Below are 14,822 nucleotides of genomic sequence, written 5' to 3' on the forward strand. Positions count from 1 at the left end.
TTAAAGGGAACCTGTCACCGGAATTTTGTGTATAGAGCTGAAGACAGGGGTTGCTAGATGGCCGCTAGCACATCCGCAATACCCAGTTCCCATAGCTCTGTGTGCTTTTATTGTGTCAAAAAAACGATTTGATACATATGCAAATTAACCTGAGATGAGTCCTGTCCCTGACTCCTTTCACGTACAGGACTCATCTCAGGTTAATTTGCATATGTATCAAATCGTTTTTACTTACTGTTCCTGCGCATGCGCGGTTGTCCGTGACTATAAGCTGCCCTGGAACGTTGGCGAGTTTCTATCAGTCCCTGTGTGCGATCACATATCGCGCATGCGCTATTGTCCGTAAAAGTAAGCTGCCCTGGCTCGTTCACAGCCATCGCCTGCAAAATATACTGGTACCCGGAGCGATGGTGCGCAGCCGCAAACACGCCTTCCTGTTTTAGCCTATCAGGTGGCCCGCTTCGAGAAACTACTCCCCGGTGAGTAGTGACGATGGCAGCAGATTCTTACGGGCAGCAGATTTTCACAGAACACTGGAAGCGCTTGTACTGATCGGCACTCGGCTGAGTTAGTCTGGTGCACACACGAACTTCCGAAGCGGCAATTCAAGATCTCTGAAGATGGAAGTTGTGCCTTATGCGGGAGCCGTGCTGTGCCTGTACCTCAGTGCATGTGCTGGGTCCCAGAGCCCAGGTAAGGGCTGCACGGCTGTGCTGTCTGCGTCCAGGCAGTTTTATGGACATTAGTATCTGTGTGTTACGATGTTTGGCTTAAAAGCCTGAACAAAACTTACACGTGTGAATATCCCGTTCATGTACGTGGCTATTCCGTTTCCAGACTGCATCATGCTATATACTGTAGCACCTCTGTGTGCAGGAGGGTCCAGGACTCCTTGTTGGTGTCCTAGGTCTTAGTCACACATAGACATCAGACATAACTTACACATCCGTCCTACGTCTATATGTGGAAAAGTACACTGTAGAGCAGTGGCCCCCAGCCTTTGTCACCCCAGGGGCTGGTTTCATACAAGACATTACTTAGGGCTCTTTCACACTTGCGTTGTCCGGATCCGGTGTGTACTCCACTTGCCGGAATTACACGCCGGATCCGGAAAAACGCAAGTGTACTGAAAGCATTTGAAGACGGATCCGTCTTCAAAATGCTTTCAGTGTTACTATGGCACCCAGGACGCTATTAAAGTCCTGGTTGCCATAGTAGGAGCGGGGGAGCGGCATACTTACCATCCGTGTGGCTCCCGGGGCGCTCCAGAGTGACGTCATGGATCACGTGATCCATGCTCTTGCGGCGCCCTGACGTCACTCTGGAGCGCCCCGGGAGCCGCACGGATGGTAAGTATGCTGCTCCCCGCTCCCCACTACACTTTACCATGGCTGCCAGGACTTTAGCGTCCCGGCAGCCATGGTAACCATTGAGAAAAAGCTAAACGGCAATTCGCCGAAACGACGTTTAGCTTAAGGCCGGATCCGGATCAATGCCTTTCAATGGGCATTCATTCCGGATCCGGCCTTGCGGCAAGTGTTCCGGATTTTTGGCCGGAGCAAAATGCGCTCCACCACCCCAATATCCTGCACTCAGCTCTGCTATGTGGTGACCCCACCACCCCAATATCCTGCACTCAGCCCTGCTATGTGGTGACCCCACCACCCCAATATCCTGCACTCAGCCCTGCTATGTGGTGACCCCACTGTAAGGAATATTCTTTACGTTCCCCCTTATGTGTACCCCTGGTACAAGACTTCAGTATTCAGCTTGATTTGGTTCTTAAAGGGAACCTGTCACCGGGATTTTGTGTATAGAGCTGAGGACATGGGTTGCTAGATGGCCGCTAGCACATCCGCAATACCCAGTCCCCATAGCTCTGTGTGCTTTTATTGTGTAAAAAAAAAAACGATTTGATACATATGCAAATTAACCTGAGATGAGTCCTGTACGTGAGATGAGTCAGGGACAGGACTCCTCTCAGGTTAATTTGCATATGTATAAAATTGTTTTTTTTACACAATAAAAGCACACAGAGCTATGGGGACTGGGTATCTCGGATGTGCCAGCGGCCATCTAGCAACCCATATCCTCAGCATTATGCACAAAATCCCGGTGACAGGTTCCCTTTAAATCTGACACCAGAGAGAGTGACAATGACAAGACACACTTCTGTGCAGTTCAAAATCACTCTGCATCTTTATTGATCTTATGAGACATATATAGTAGAAAATGACATGATGTTTAAGTTAACCAGTAACAGGCGTCTTAGTCAGCTACGCATTTAAGTTATCTTATCGTTTATTAGAGTCCAAGGCTATATATGATATGTGAGCAAAACCTCTTAGTAGCAGCTTTTCAAGAACTTTGACCGCTACGTGTTCCTGTGTGCGTAATGTATTAATGTATAGATCATGATGAAATATAAGCTTATATAAAAAATAAGCTTTGGACTGTAATAGAACCCTTCACCCACCACCCCAATATCCTGCACTCAGCTCTGCTATGTGGTGACCCGACCACCCCAATATCCTGCACTCAGCTCTGCTATGTGGTGACCCCACCACCCCAATATCCTGCACTCAGCTCTGCTATGTGGTGACCCCACCACCCCAATATCCTGCACTCAGCTCTACTATGTGGTGATCCCACCACCCCAATATCCTGCACTCAGCTTTATGTGGTGACCCCACCACCCCAATATCCTGCACTCAGCTCTGCTATGTGGTGACCCCACCACCCTAATATCCTGCACTCAGCTCTTTGTGGTGACCCCACCACCCCAATATCCTGCACTCAGCTCTACTATGTGGTGATCCCACCACCCCAATATCCTGCACTCAGCTTTATGTGGTGACCCCACCACCCCAATATCCTGCACTCAGCTTTATGTGGTGACCCCACCACCCCAATATCCTGCACTCAGCTCTGCTATGTGGTGACCCCACCACCCTAATATCCGGCACTCAGCTCTTTGTGGTGACCCCACCACCCTAATATCCTGCACTCAGCTCTGCTATGTGGTGACCCCACCACCCCAATATTCTGCACTCAGCTCTGCTATGTGGTGACCCCACCACCCCAATATTCTGCACTCAGCTCTGCTATGTGGTGACCCCACCACCCCAATATTCTGCACTCAGCTCTGCTATGTGGTGACCCCACCACCCCAATATTCTGCACTCAGCTCTGCTATGTGGTGACCCCACCACCCCAATATCCTGCACTCAGCTCTGCTATGTGGTGACCCCACCACCCCAATATCCTGCACTCAGCTCTGCTATGTGGTGACCCCACCACCCCAATATCCTGCACTCAGCTCTGCTATTTGGTGACTCCTGCACTCAGCTCTGCTATGTGGTGACCCCAATATCCTGCACTCAGCTCTGCTATGTGGTGACCCCACCACCCCAATATCCTGCACTCAGCTTTGCTATGTGGTGACCCCAATATCCTGCACTCGGCTCTGCTATCTGGTGCCCCCAATATTCCGCACTCGGCTCTGCTATCTGGTGCCCCCAATATTCCGCACTCGGCTCTGCTATCTGGTGCCCCCAATATCCCGCACTCGGCTCTGCTATGTGGTGAGGCTGAACTGCTCCAGATGATGTGTCCGCACGTGTGCACTCGGGTGTAGGAAGATCTGAACATTTTGCAATGAAAACTACCTACCCCTATGAGTGTGCACATGTGCTGTACGGTTTCGGGCATGCAAATGAAGTAGGTGCTTCTCCCGCAGTGATGCAATTATTTTTATGAACCCAGGGGATCTTCGCTTGCGCGCGCACACACACACACACACACACACACACTCTTCTCCAGCTGTTTCCGGTGCGGCCACGTCACTTCCGGGTATAGCATTCTGCCAGGTATAGGAATCTGGCAGAACACTGTCTCTTCCTGCTGTATGTCTAAGGGAAAGCACCAGCGGACAGGGAGTGAGACGGCACTGCGAGCACAGGACGACTGTAGGCCCCCCAGTAGTGCCCTATGTAAATGTAGTGCCCTCTTTATATACAATGCCCCCAGTAGTTGCCTTTTTACATATAATGCCGTCTAGTAGTGGCCTTTTTTTATAAACTGCTCCCTTAATAGTGGTCTCTTTAATTATAGCCCCTCCACCAGTAGTGCTTTTTTAGATATATTTGATACATTTGCTTTTTGATGCCGCCTTTAACTGCTTTATTTTTAGGACAGCTCACTGCAACTTTTTATGACTGGTGATAAGTTCTTCTCAAAATTCATTGAAAAAAACAAAATAATAAACTGCCTAGTAAGAAACCAACTTCATGGCAGTAGATTTCTAATGGGTCTTTTGGAGAGGGTGAACACTACATAACACATTGTCGGACAGTATACTCATGGATTTTTCTCTTTGTGCTCTAGGTCACTGTTCTTATATTACACATTGTGGGACAGTATACGCATGGATTTTTCTCTTTGCGTTCTAGCTCACTGTGCATATATTACACATTGTGGGACAGTATACGCATGGATTTTTCTCTTTGCGTTCTAGGTCACTGTGCATATATTACACATTGTGGGACAGTATACTCATGGATTTTTCTCTTTGCGTTCTAGGTCACTGTGCATATATTACCCATTGTCGGACAGTATACGCATGGATTTTTCTCTTTGCGTTCTACGTCACTGTGCATATATTACACATTGTCGGACAGTATACGCATGGATTTTTCTCTTTGCGTTCTAGGTCACTGTTCTTATATTACACATTGTGGGACAGTATACGCATGGATTTTTCTCTTTGCGTTCTAGGTCACTGTGCATATATTACACATTGTGGGACAGTATACTCATGGATTTTTCTCTTTGCGTTCTAGGTCACTGTGCATATATTACACATTGTTGGACAGTATACTCATGGATTTTTCTCTTTGCGTTCTAGGTCACTGTGCATATATTACACATTGTGGGACAGTATACTCATGGATTTTTCTCTTTGCGTTCTAGCTCACTGTGCATATATTACACATTGTCGGACAGTATACTCATGGATTTTTCTCTTTGCGTTCTAGGTCACTGTGCATATATTACACATTGTCGGACAGTATACTCATGGATTTTTCTCTTTGCGTTCTAGGTCACTGTGCATATATTGCACATTGTGGGACAGTATACTCATGGATTTTTCTCTTTGTGCTCTAGCTCACTGTGCATATATTACACATTGTGGGACAGTATACTCATGGATTTTTCTCTTTGCGTTCTAGCTCACTGTGCATATATTACACATTGTCGGACAGTATACTCATGGATTTTTCTCTTTGCGTTCTAGCTCACTGTGCATATATTACACATTGTCGGACAGTATACTCATGGATTTTTCTCTTTGCGTTCTAGGTCACTGTGCATATATTACACATTGTGGGACAGTATACTCATGGATTTTTCTCTTTGCGTTCTAGGTCACTGTGCATATATTACACATTGTGGGACAGTATACTCATGGATTTTTCTCTTTGCGTTCTAGGTCACTGTGCATATATTACACATTGTGGGACAGTATACGCATGGATTTTTCTCTTTGCGTTCTAGGTCACTGTGCATATATTACACATTGTGGGACAGTATACTCATGGATTTTTCTCTTTGCGTTCTAGCTCACTGTGCATATATTACACATTGTGGGACAGTATACTCATGGATTTTTCTCTTTGCGTTCTAGGTCACTGTGCATATATTACACATTGTGGGACAGTATACTCATGGATTTTTCTCTTTGCGTTCTAGATGTTGGATGCACTTTTTTAAATGAAGGGCAGATCATTAATGAAACAGAGAATCACTGCTTCTGCTATAAACCACAATGGAGTCTAGATGTGATGTGGTCCGCTCTGCAGGTAAAGCGCACAACGCAAAGTAATGATTAGACTCTGTGCTGTCAACATCTGCAAATGGGGCAGCTCCAAAATCTGTTTTAAAGTACGTACAGTATACCTGGTGACAATCCTCTAACCCTGAGAAATGCTTTTTATTTTTCTGCAAATAATGGTCTGCACCACTGCTCTGCCAGTAACCCCAGCAAGTGGCTCCTGAGATTTCTGGTAGAGATGATGCACCAAAATAGATGTATTTCTTAGGCTTAGAGGACTGTTTTGTGGCATGACACACTAACTTTCTAATCCCATTCACTAAAACTGTACTGTACATAGTGGCAGAGTTCAGATTGTCATCTCATCTTTATAGGCAGATCCAGTCTTCCAGGTTTTTGTTAAATAAAATCTAGGAATAGACATACAAAGAAGAGGGAATTCCTACTGGGACCCGTCCACCTTTAAAAATAAAAAAATAAAGTCTGAGAGAAGGTGAAATAAGAGAATAAGGCATGCTTTATCTGGTGCTGTCCTGCATGAGATGTACATACAGCAGGTATCAGCAACCTCCGCCACTCCAGCTGTGGTGAAACTCTGACTCCCAGCATGCACAATTGCTTGACTGTTCTCAGAGCTCCCATAGAAGTAAATGGAGCATGCTAGGAGTCGTAGTTTCACAACAGCTGGAGTGCCGGAGGTTCGTGCACACGACCATATGTATTTTGCAGTCTGCAAAAATACAGATGCCATCTGCGTGCATTCCGTATTTTGCAGAACGGAACAGCTGGCCCTTCATAGAACAGTACTATCCTTGTCTGTAATGTGGACAATAGTAGGACATGTTCTATCTTTTTTTGCGGAACGGACATACGGAATGCACACTGAGTAACTTCCGTTTTTTTTTTTGCGGACCCATTGAAGTGAATGGTTCTGCAAAAAAAAAAAAAAACGGAACGGACACAGAAAGAAACTGCGTCGTGTGCATGAGCCCTTATGAAGAGAGCAGTCCTCCTCTACCTTCTCAATTTCCCCACTTTTCCTTGGTGGTAGTCTGTGTACTCTTTCTGAAAACTCAGTGGAGGAGGGGCTGAGCAGATTGATCTATAGTTTTATGAGAAAAGATTATTTACCTTTATAACGTCCATCTTTTACCTACTAATGAGAACAGAGATTTCTGCCAGGCACTTGTGCTAAGGCCAAAACCAAAAGGTTGGGTGCTGCCATAATTGGGACACCATTGAACTGCATCCCAAACAGGAATACACAGTGCCGTTAAAGTGATTGCATTAACCACTTAAGGACCAAATCGGCACTTCACAACTTTAACAGTTTATTGCTCGGTCATGCAATTTGGCACCCAAATGAATTTTACCTTCTTTTCTTCTCACAAATACAGCTTTCTTTTGGTGGTATTTGATTGCTGCTAAGATTTTTTGTTTTTCCGATATTAATCAAAATAGGCCGCAATTTTCTCCAAAAAAGTGTATTTTTAACTTTGGTTAAATTGTTCAAATATAATTACATTTCTATACTAGTTTGTGTCATAATCTATTGTGCTACATGTCTTTGATAAAAAAATATAATCCAATAAGTGTATATTTATTGGTTTGCGCAAAAGTTATAGCGTTTACAAACTATGGTACAAAAATGTGAATTTCCGCATTTTGAAGCAGCTCTGACTTTCTGAGCATCTGTCATGTTTCTTGTGGTTCCAGGATAGTATAAGACCCCATTTTAGAAAGAAGACACGAAAGGTATTCCGTGAGGGGCATGGCAAGTTCCTAGAATTATAAAAAAAAAATTGACACAAGTTAGCGGGAAATGATGTATTTTTTTTTTTCCTTACAAAGTCTCATATTCCACTAACTTGTGACAAAAAATACAATTTTACATGAACTCGCCATGTCCCTCACAAAATACCTTGGGGTGTCTTCTTTCCAAAATGGGGTCACTTGTGGGGTATTTATACTGCCCTGGCATTTTAGGGGACCTAAAGCGTGAGAAGTAGTTTGGAATCCAAATGTGTAAAAAATGGCCTGTGAAATCCTAAAGGTGCTCTTTAGAATTTGGGCCCCTTTGCGCACCTAGGCTGCAAAAGTGTCACACACGTGGTATCGCCGTACTCGGGGGAAGTAGGGCAATGTATTTTGTGGTGTATTTTTACATATATATATATTTTTTTTATACAAAGTTGTCATTTTTACAATGACAACTTTGTCGGCACGACATGAGGATACCCCGCCTCCCCAGGGACAGGAAACAACGTGGAGCTCTTTAAATACTCCCCTCCCCTTACCTGCTCCAGTTGTTTCCTGTCCCTCTGGGATCAAGCGTGGAGTTCCACTGGTGGGAGATTCGTTCGGGTTTCCCATCAGTAAATCGCCGGCAGGTCGAATACGGGGGCAGGATCGCGGGACTGCGGTGCAGTTCTCCCTGTCTCCCAGGCACAAGTCCTCCGGTGGAGGCAGCCCCGGGCAGCGCTTCCTGACTGAGAGAATCGCGAGAGGAAGCAGCAGGATCGCGGGTCACGTGAGCGCAAGCTCACAGGCGCCAAAGTAAGATGTCACTTCCCCTGAAAATTCAAAAGAGCGGCGGGAATCGGCGGCGTCCTGAGAGCAGCCTGCATCATGTCAGCATCAGGAGAGGATGCAATGCGCAGACCCTCGGAATCCTTCCAAGTCCGGTAAGCTACCCTCCTCTGGGGGAAATGATAAATGCCTGTGTCACTGACACTGGATAAGGGACTGTACCTCTCCCTTTTCTTAAACAGACAGCCCCCCTTTCATTTAAACAAAAATTCTGGCTTATATCTATAGGTCAGGGAAGCTCAGAAGTCCACAGAGTCTCAGCGAGTCAAAAATGTTCCATTTGTAAAAAAGCCTTGCCGTCAAAGTGTTTGGGAAAAAATTGTGTCTGAAGAGTCCCCCTCCTTATTGGACTACATTAGAAATATTATTAAGGAGGAAGTAAGCAGCACTGTGGATCAAAGACTAGCGGCCACGTCCCAGAAGCCTTCTACTTCTATGACCGAGATGCCTGCTACTTTAGAGTCGGAATATCAGGAAGAGGATTTTGATGAAGGGGAGCTCCTCTTGGAGTCTGAACCTCTTTCCTCTGAAGAAGAGTCCGGGAAGCCTCTTTGTTCCATTGAGGACACGGAAGCATTATTGAAGACCATTAGAGCAACCCTAAACCTAGAGGAGTCTAAACAGTCCAAAACAATACAGAATTTAATGTTTAAGGGCTTGGGAGAAAAAGAAAGAGGGTGTTTCCCCTCCACTCTAATATTATTAAATTAAGAATGGACCGATTTGGAAAAAAGACTGAGTGTATCTAGGGTCCTAAAAAGAAAATATCCCTTTGCAGAGGAAGATACGTCCTCTTGGGACAAATGTCCTAAAGTGGGCGCCCCCGTAGCAAAGATTACAAAAAAGTCAGCTTTACCCTTTGAGGATTTAGGTCTCCTAAAGGACCCAATGGATAAGAGAAGCGAGGCCCTACTAAAAAAGTCATGGGAGGCTTCCATGTCCATCCTTAGACCTAGTGTAGCCTCAACCTATACAGCCAGGTCCATGACTATCTGGTTAAGCCAACTAGAGGAACACCTAGTATCAGAAACCCCTAGAGAGGATATTTTAGCATCTCTGCCAGTTCTTAAACAGGCGGAAAATTTTCTGTCCGACGCTTCGGTCGATTCTATTTTATTTTTTTTATTTTTTTTCAATCTTATTTTATTGTTTTCAATGCAAGTTTACATCAATAGAAAACATAACCAAAGTACTCCATAAACAAACAATGGTCATCAAGCTTATTTCACAGTCAAGCATATTAAATATTACAAACATCACCTTGTAAATTTCGTAGGATGTCAATCAAAGAAATCGTAAATCTAAAGGCACATAGGTCGGCCCTTATAATATTCAACATCATGTCCTACCACAGTTCAATATGACTTACTACATTTCAATATCTAGCCCACATAACCTGCATACTGTCAACCGGTTGATCTTCCGTCGTTGGCCCTTTCCTTGAATTATGCTCCATCATTTCATGTCTCCCTTTTTGAAAGCCTTACTATGAATACTATCGCCCATAATGTTCATTGTACCAGTCCGCCCATTTAGCCCAGTTCAAGGTAAATTTATCATGGGACAGTGTCTCCCAACTCGTCAGCTCCTCAAGTTGACATATCTCTTGTACTTTATTCACCCACTCACGTAAGCTGGTAACGTTCGTTGAAAGCCAATATTTTGGTATGAGCAGTTTTGCTGCGGAGATCAGGTGAGCCGGCAGCGAGTGTTTGGCAAGAGTATAGGTGTGATCAGATAAATTCAGAAGAGCCACCGTCGGGGTGATAGGTGAACTTAGCTGACAGATCTCCTGTACTGCTTTAGATATCCTATCCCAGTATGTTGTTATAGTAGGGCAAGTCCACCATATGTGGTACATGGTTCCCTTGTCTATACCACACCTCCAACATTCCGCAGAATTGGTAGGGGAGATAGAATGTAGTAGTGCCGGGGTTTTGTACCACCTGGTTATTATCTTGTAGGAATTTTCCTGCAATTTAATACATCTCGACTGACCATGGGATTGGGATAGTATTTTACTCGTGACTTCATCATTCAAGGGCTGTCCTAGCTCCTCCTCCCATTGTTTAATAAACCAGGGTTTAGCGTCTGAGTCAAACTCTAGTAGCTTCCTGTAAAGTAAAGATATCGTGCCTTTCTTACCCGCAGTCTGGTTCCATACCCCATCATACCAAGTGGGGATATAATTGCTTTGTGAGGAGGATAAGTATAACTTACAATACCATTTAAATTGATAGTATTGTGGCATAGTCCAAGGGATATGCCGGAATCTAGTTTTTAAGGCAGACACCTCCGGTACTTGGCGATCAGTGAGTACGTCTCCAATTGATACATCGCCCAATGAGGCCCATAAACCCATGTCGTCCCGGAAATCCGCATTTAACAAGTAGGGTATATGTTTGATAGGCGTGAAAGGTGATATGAATGTAGGATTGCCTAGATGTCTGGCTATGATACGCCAACACTCCATCACTCCCATCAAGGATGCAGGTGTCTTAGAGTGATGGTGTGAGGAACCGCTTGTATCCCATAGCAGTGCTAACGCCTTTGATCCCAATATTTTCCTAGCGATCAGGCATCCCAATTTATTAACCTTGGGGCTGATTATCTCCGAATGCAATCTCATTTGTATGGCCTTATAATAACTACTAATATCAGGTAGGTTAAAACCTCCTTTAGATCTAGGGAGAATCAGCCTGCGGTAGGAGAGTCTAGGTCTAGCCTGATTCCATACAAATGCCGAAAATGTTTTCCTGATCTGCGTCAAGAAGTGGTGGGGTAAAGGCACTGGTAATGCCTGCATTAAATACAGCAATTTGGGGAGTACATAAGTCTTGAGAAAATTTTTCCTCCCTAACCTTGTCAGGAAAGGGATTTTCAACTTTTTCAGTTGAATTCTAATATCCGCTAAAAGTTGGGGATAGTTCTGGGAAAAAAGTTTATCCGGGTCTCTAGTGATTTGCACCCCTAAGTATTTGATGTGTTAGTTTTCCCATTGGAAAGGATAGTTCTTTTTGAGGTGGGCAATTGTCGTCTGAGGGGTGTTAATACCCATAGCTACACATTTGGCCAGATTTATTTTAAAATTTGACGCAAAACCGAATTCATCCAGTTGCCTCAACAAAGCAGGGAATGCTGCTATCGGGTCTGAGAGTAAAAGCAGCATATCATCCGCAAATGCGGCTACAGTGTGGGACTGGGACCCAATACTTAATCCCTGTATATTCTTATCCTGCCTGATGGCCTGTAACAGGGTCTCCAAACATAGGATGAAGAGGGTAGGTGAGAGCGGACAGCCCTGTCGGGTCCCATTTTGTATTTCAAAATGAGGCGTGAGAACACCATTTATGCGGATTCTTGCCGTGGGGCAGGAGTACAGTGACAGCACAGCGGTTATAAACTGAGGGGGGAACCCAAATTTGCATAATGCAGCTTCCATGAAGTGCCAATCGACTCTGTCGAATGCCTTTTCGGCATCTGTACTCAACAGGGTAAGCTTCTGACCGTGACTCAAAGCATATTGCTGTGCCTGTATTACCCGAAATGTGCTGTCCCTGCACTCCCTCCCCCCCACAAACCCCGACTGTTCCGGTGAAACCAGGTCCCCTAACCAAGTTGCTATGCGGTATGCCAAAATTTTTGCCCAAAGCTTGACGTCCGCGTTAAGCAAGGATATTGGGCGATAACTAGATGGGAGATTTAAGTCCTTCCCAGGCTTAGGCAGGACCGTAATCTGTGCTTCTAACGACTGTTTAGGGAGAGCAGTCCCAGTCAGCAAGGAATTGAACAGTGAGACCAGATGTGGGCCCAATATAGTGAAAAACTTTTTATAATAGGCAACAGTCAGGCCGTCCGGCCCTGGACTCTTGCCTTTAGGGGTCGACTTTAAGGCTTTCTTAACCTCCTCTATGGTCACCGGAGCCACCAGTGCCTCCTTGCCTGCGTCTGGTAGAGCTGGCAAGTTAAGCTTTTGCAAGAATGAAGCTGTCTTATCCTGTCGATCCTTCTGAATTTCTTTAGAGTCTCCCTTCCTTATGTTATACAAGTCCTGATAGTACTCGTGAAACACCTTAGATATAGCCTTGGTGTCTGTGGAGATAAGACCATCTGCCGACCTCATTTGTTTAATATAGGACTGCTCCTCCCTCTTTTTTATCATCGCCGTCATAACTTTACTTCCCCTATTGCCATGAATATAATGTTTATGTTTAACCCGTAGATATGCCTTGGCCGCTTTAACATTAAGCACCGACTTCAATTCTTGCCTGAGTGATACAAGCTGTTCAAACTCTTTTGTGGCTAGTGATCTTTTATGTGCCCTTTCTATCTGAGATATTTGCGTTAGAAGCTCCACAATGCGTTTGTTCCTATTTTTCTTAATATGTGTACCTAACGCAATGAATTCTCCCCGTATTACCGCCTTGTGTGCCTCCCAAGAGACAGCCGGTGACGTGGCCGTGCCCACATTTAATTCAAAATAATCTTGCAATTTTTTCGCAATCGACTCCACATGAGCTTGTGTGTCAAGAATAGTGTGATTAAGTCTCCAGGACCACTCTCTCCCAACTAGCTCTGGAAGCTGAAAGGCACACAACACCATTGCGTGATCCGACACTGTTATACTATCTATTTTAGCAGATTTCACTAGAGGCAAACTATTCTCTGGGAACATAAGGTAGTCCAATCTCTGGTACGACCTGTGTGGATTAGAATAAAATGTATAATCCCTATCACTCCCATGTATAGATCGCCAGACGTCCACTAATTGTAATGCTTTCAACCGCATTTGTAGAGATTTCAGGGCCTTAAATGAGACCACCGATCTTTGGGTTGATGAATCCAGTAATGGGTTCAATGTCACATTGAAATCTCCCCCCAGTAAAACCTTGCCGAATGCAAAAGCAGAGATTTTATCTAATGTTTCTAGCATCCACTGTACGGTTCTGACATTGGGAGCATATAAATTGCACAGTGTAAATTTAGTGTGACCTATTTCACAGTTTAACAATAAATAGCGACCTTCCGGATCAACCAACTGTGAGTGAAAGGTAAAAGGGACGCACTTCCGTACACCTATGCTAACCCCTTTGGACGCATTCCTATCTGAGCTTGCGTGGAACCAATAGTGGAAGCTAGAGTTACCTAAATTAGGGATATGACTAGCTGTGAAGTGAGTCTCCTGTAGCATAATAATATCTACTAGAGCCGACTTAACAGACCTAAAAATCCGACTTCTTTTTACTGGGCCCTTGCATCCGTGGACATTAAATGTCGCCATATTAATGACTAACGGCGCCATCTTTGTGTTGTATAGTAGAGGACATCAAGCTTAAACTAATCAGGACCAAGTATGGAGTATGTAACAGAAAGAACTTCAAACTTATTAGACAATACATAGTGTAAAACACCAACAGTGATACTAATGGGTCAGAGTCCTGGGTAGGGCTCAATACCCGGGGGGTGGTAATATGTGTCAGAAGCATATCCTGATCGGCCTAGATCCTTCTGATATACCCTACATCTGCACGCTAGTCCTAGTATATGTAATTTCAATTAATCATTTCTATTGACCATTAACAGTGCTCTTGATATTCTCATAGTTAAACTAAACATGTTTTGCGGAGACCCTGAGCACGACATACAGCCCCAAAAAGTGCAGTAAATCATATGTTAGAGAAGGGTGAAACAGAAACGTTAAGCAATGCAGATAATACCTCTCCCTTAAGCACACAAGGGAAGCAAGTCCATCCTTCCACATACGTGGACTCAAACCACAGGTATCCGCTATAGGGTCATATGTCCATGCCTCTACTTGCTGTTTTCCTGTTCTTTCCACTCCTTTGCTGCTTTGGCTTCATCCATGGGGTGGTCGCCGGTAAAGGTGGCAGTTCATCTTCTGGAGAAACCGGCAGCCAAGATGGGATCTCCACAGGGGCGATGTCCATCATTTCCCAGAAGGGGACTAAGTCCGCCGGTGCTCTCACGGTGAATCGGCGGTTTCCAGCTGTTATTAATATGCAGAACGGAAAAAGCCACCGGTATGGAAATTTTGAAGCACGTAGGAGATCCGTTAAAGGCTTCAGCAATCTCCTTTTCTGGAGGGTAGATGCTGCCAGGTCCTGGAAGATCTGTATATTCTCTCCTTGTAGCGTCACCTCCTTTAATTCTCTTGCTTTTTGCAGCAGTTCCTCAGTTTCCCTCAGTGTCCCTATAGCTCAATAAGCCGCATATGATGTCTCTGGGATTTTCTGAGGTGCCTGGCTTGGGTCTCAATGCACGATGAACCCTTTCCACTGTAATGCTCTGTGCTCTCTCCTGCCCCAACAATGAGGAGAACAGTGCTTTCATCACATGTGCCAAGTCCTCCTTGTCAGCAGCCTCAGGGAAGCCCCGTATC

The 14,822-nt window shown here is 44.8% G+C and overlaps 1 protein-coding gene across 3 annotated transcripts in view; it reads left to right on the forward strand.

Annotated features, from left to right (window-relative positions):
* The first annotated feature begins 565 nt into the window (after window positions 1–565).
* Window positions 566–14,822, forward strand: part of NEMP2 (nuclear envelope integral membrane protein 2) — a 116,098-nt gene continuing 101,841 nt past the window's right edge. For 2 of the 3 annotated variants that reach the window (XM_044304901.1, XM_044304903.1), the window contains exons 1-2: window positions 566–693; window positions 5,752–5,861. In XM_044304901.1, coding sequence (XP_044160836.1) covers window positions 621–693; window positions 5,752–5,861 — 183 coding nt within the window. In that variant the 5' untranslated portion in view covers window positions 566–620. Of the gene's footprint in view, window positions 694–3,928; window positions 4,221–5,751; window positions 5,862–14,822 lie in introns of those variants that run through there. The other variant, XM_044304902.1, reaches the window with a different exon arrangement.

Source organism: Bufo gargarizans, chromosome 8, assembly GCF_014858855.1.
Source record: "Bufo gargarizans isolate SCDJY-AF-19 chromosome 8, ASM1485885v1, whole genome shotgun sequence".
NCBI lineage: Eukaryota > Metazoa > Chordata > Amphibia > Anura > Bufonidae > Bufo > Bufo gargarizans.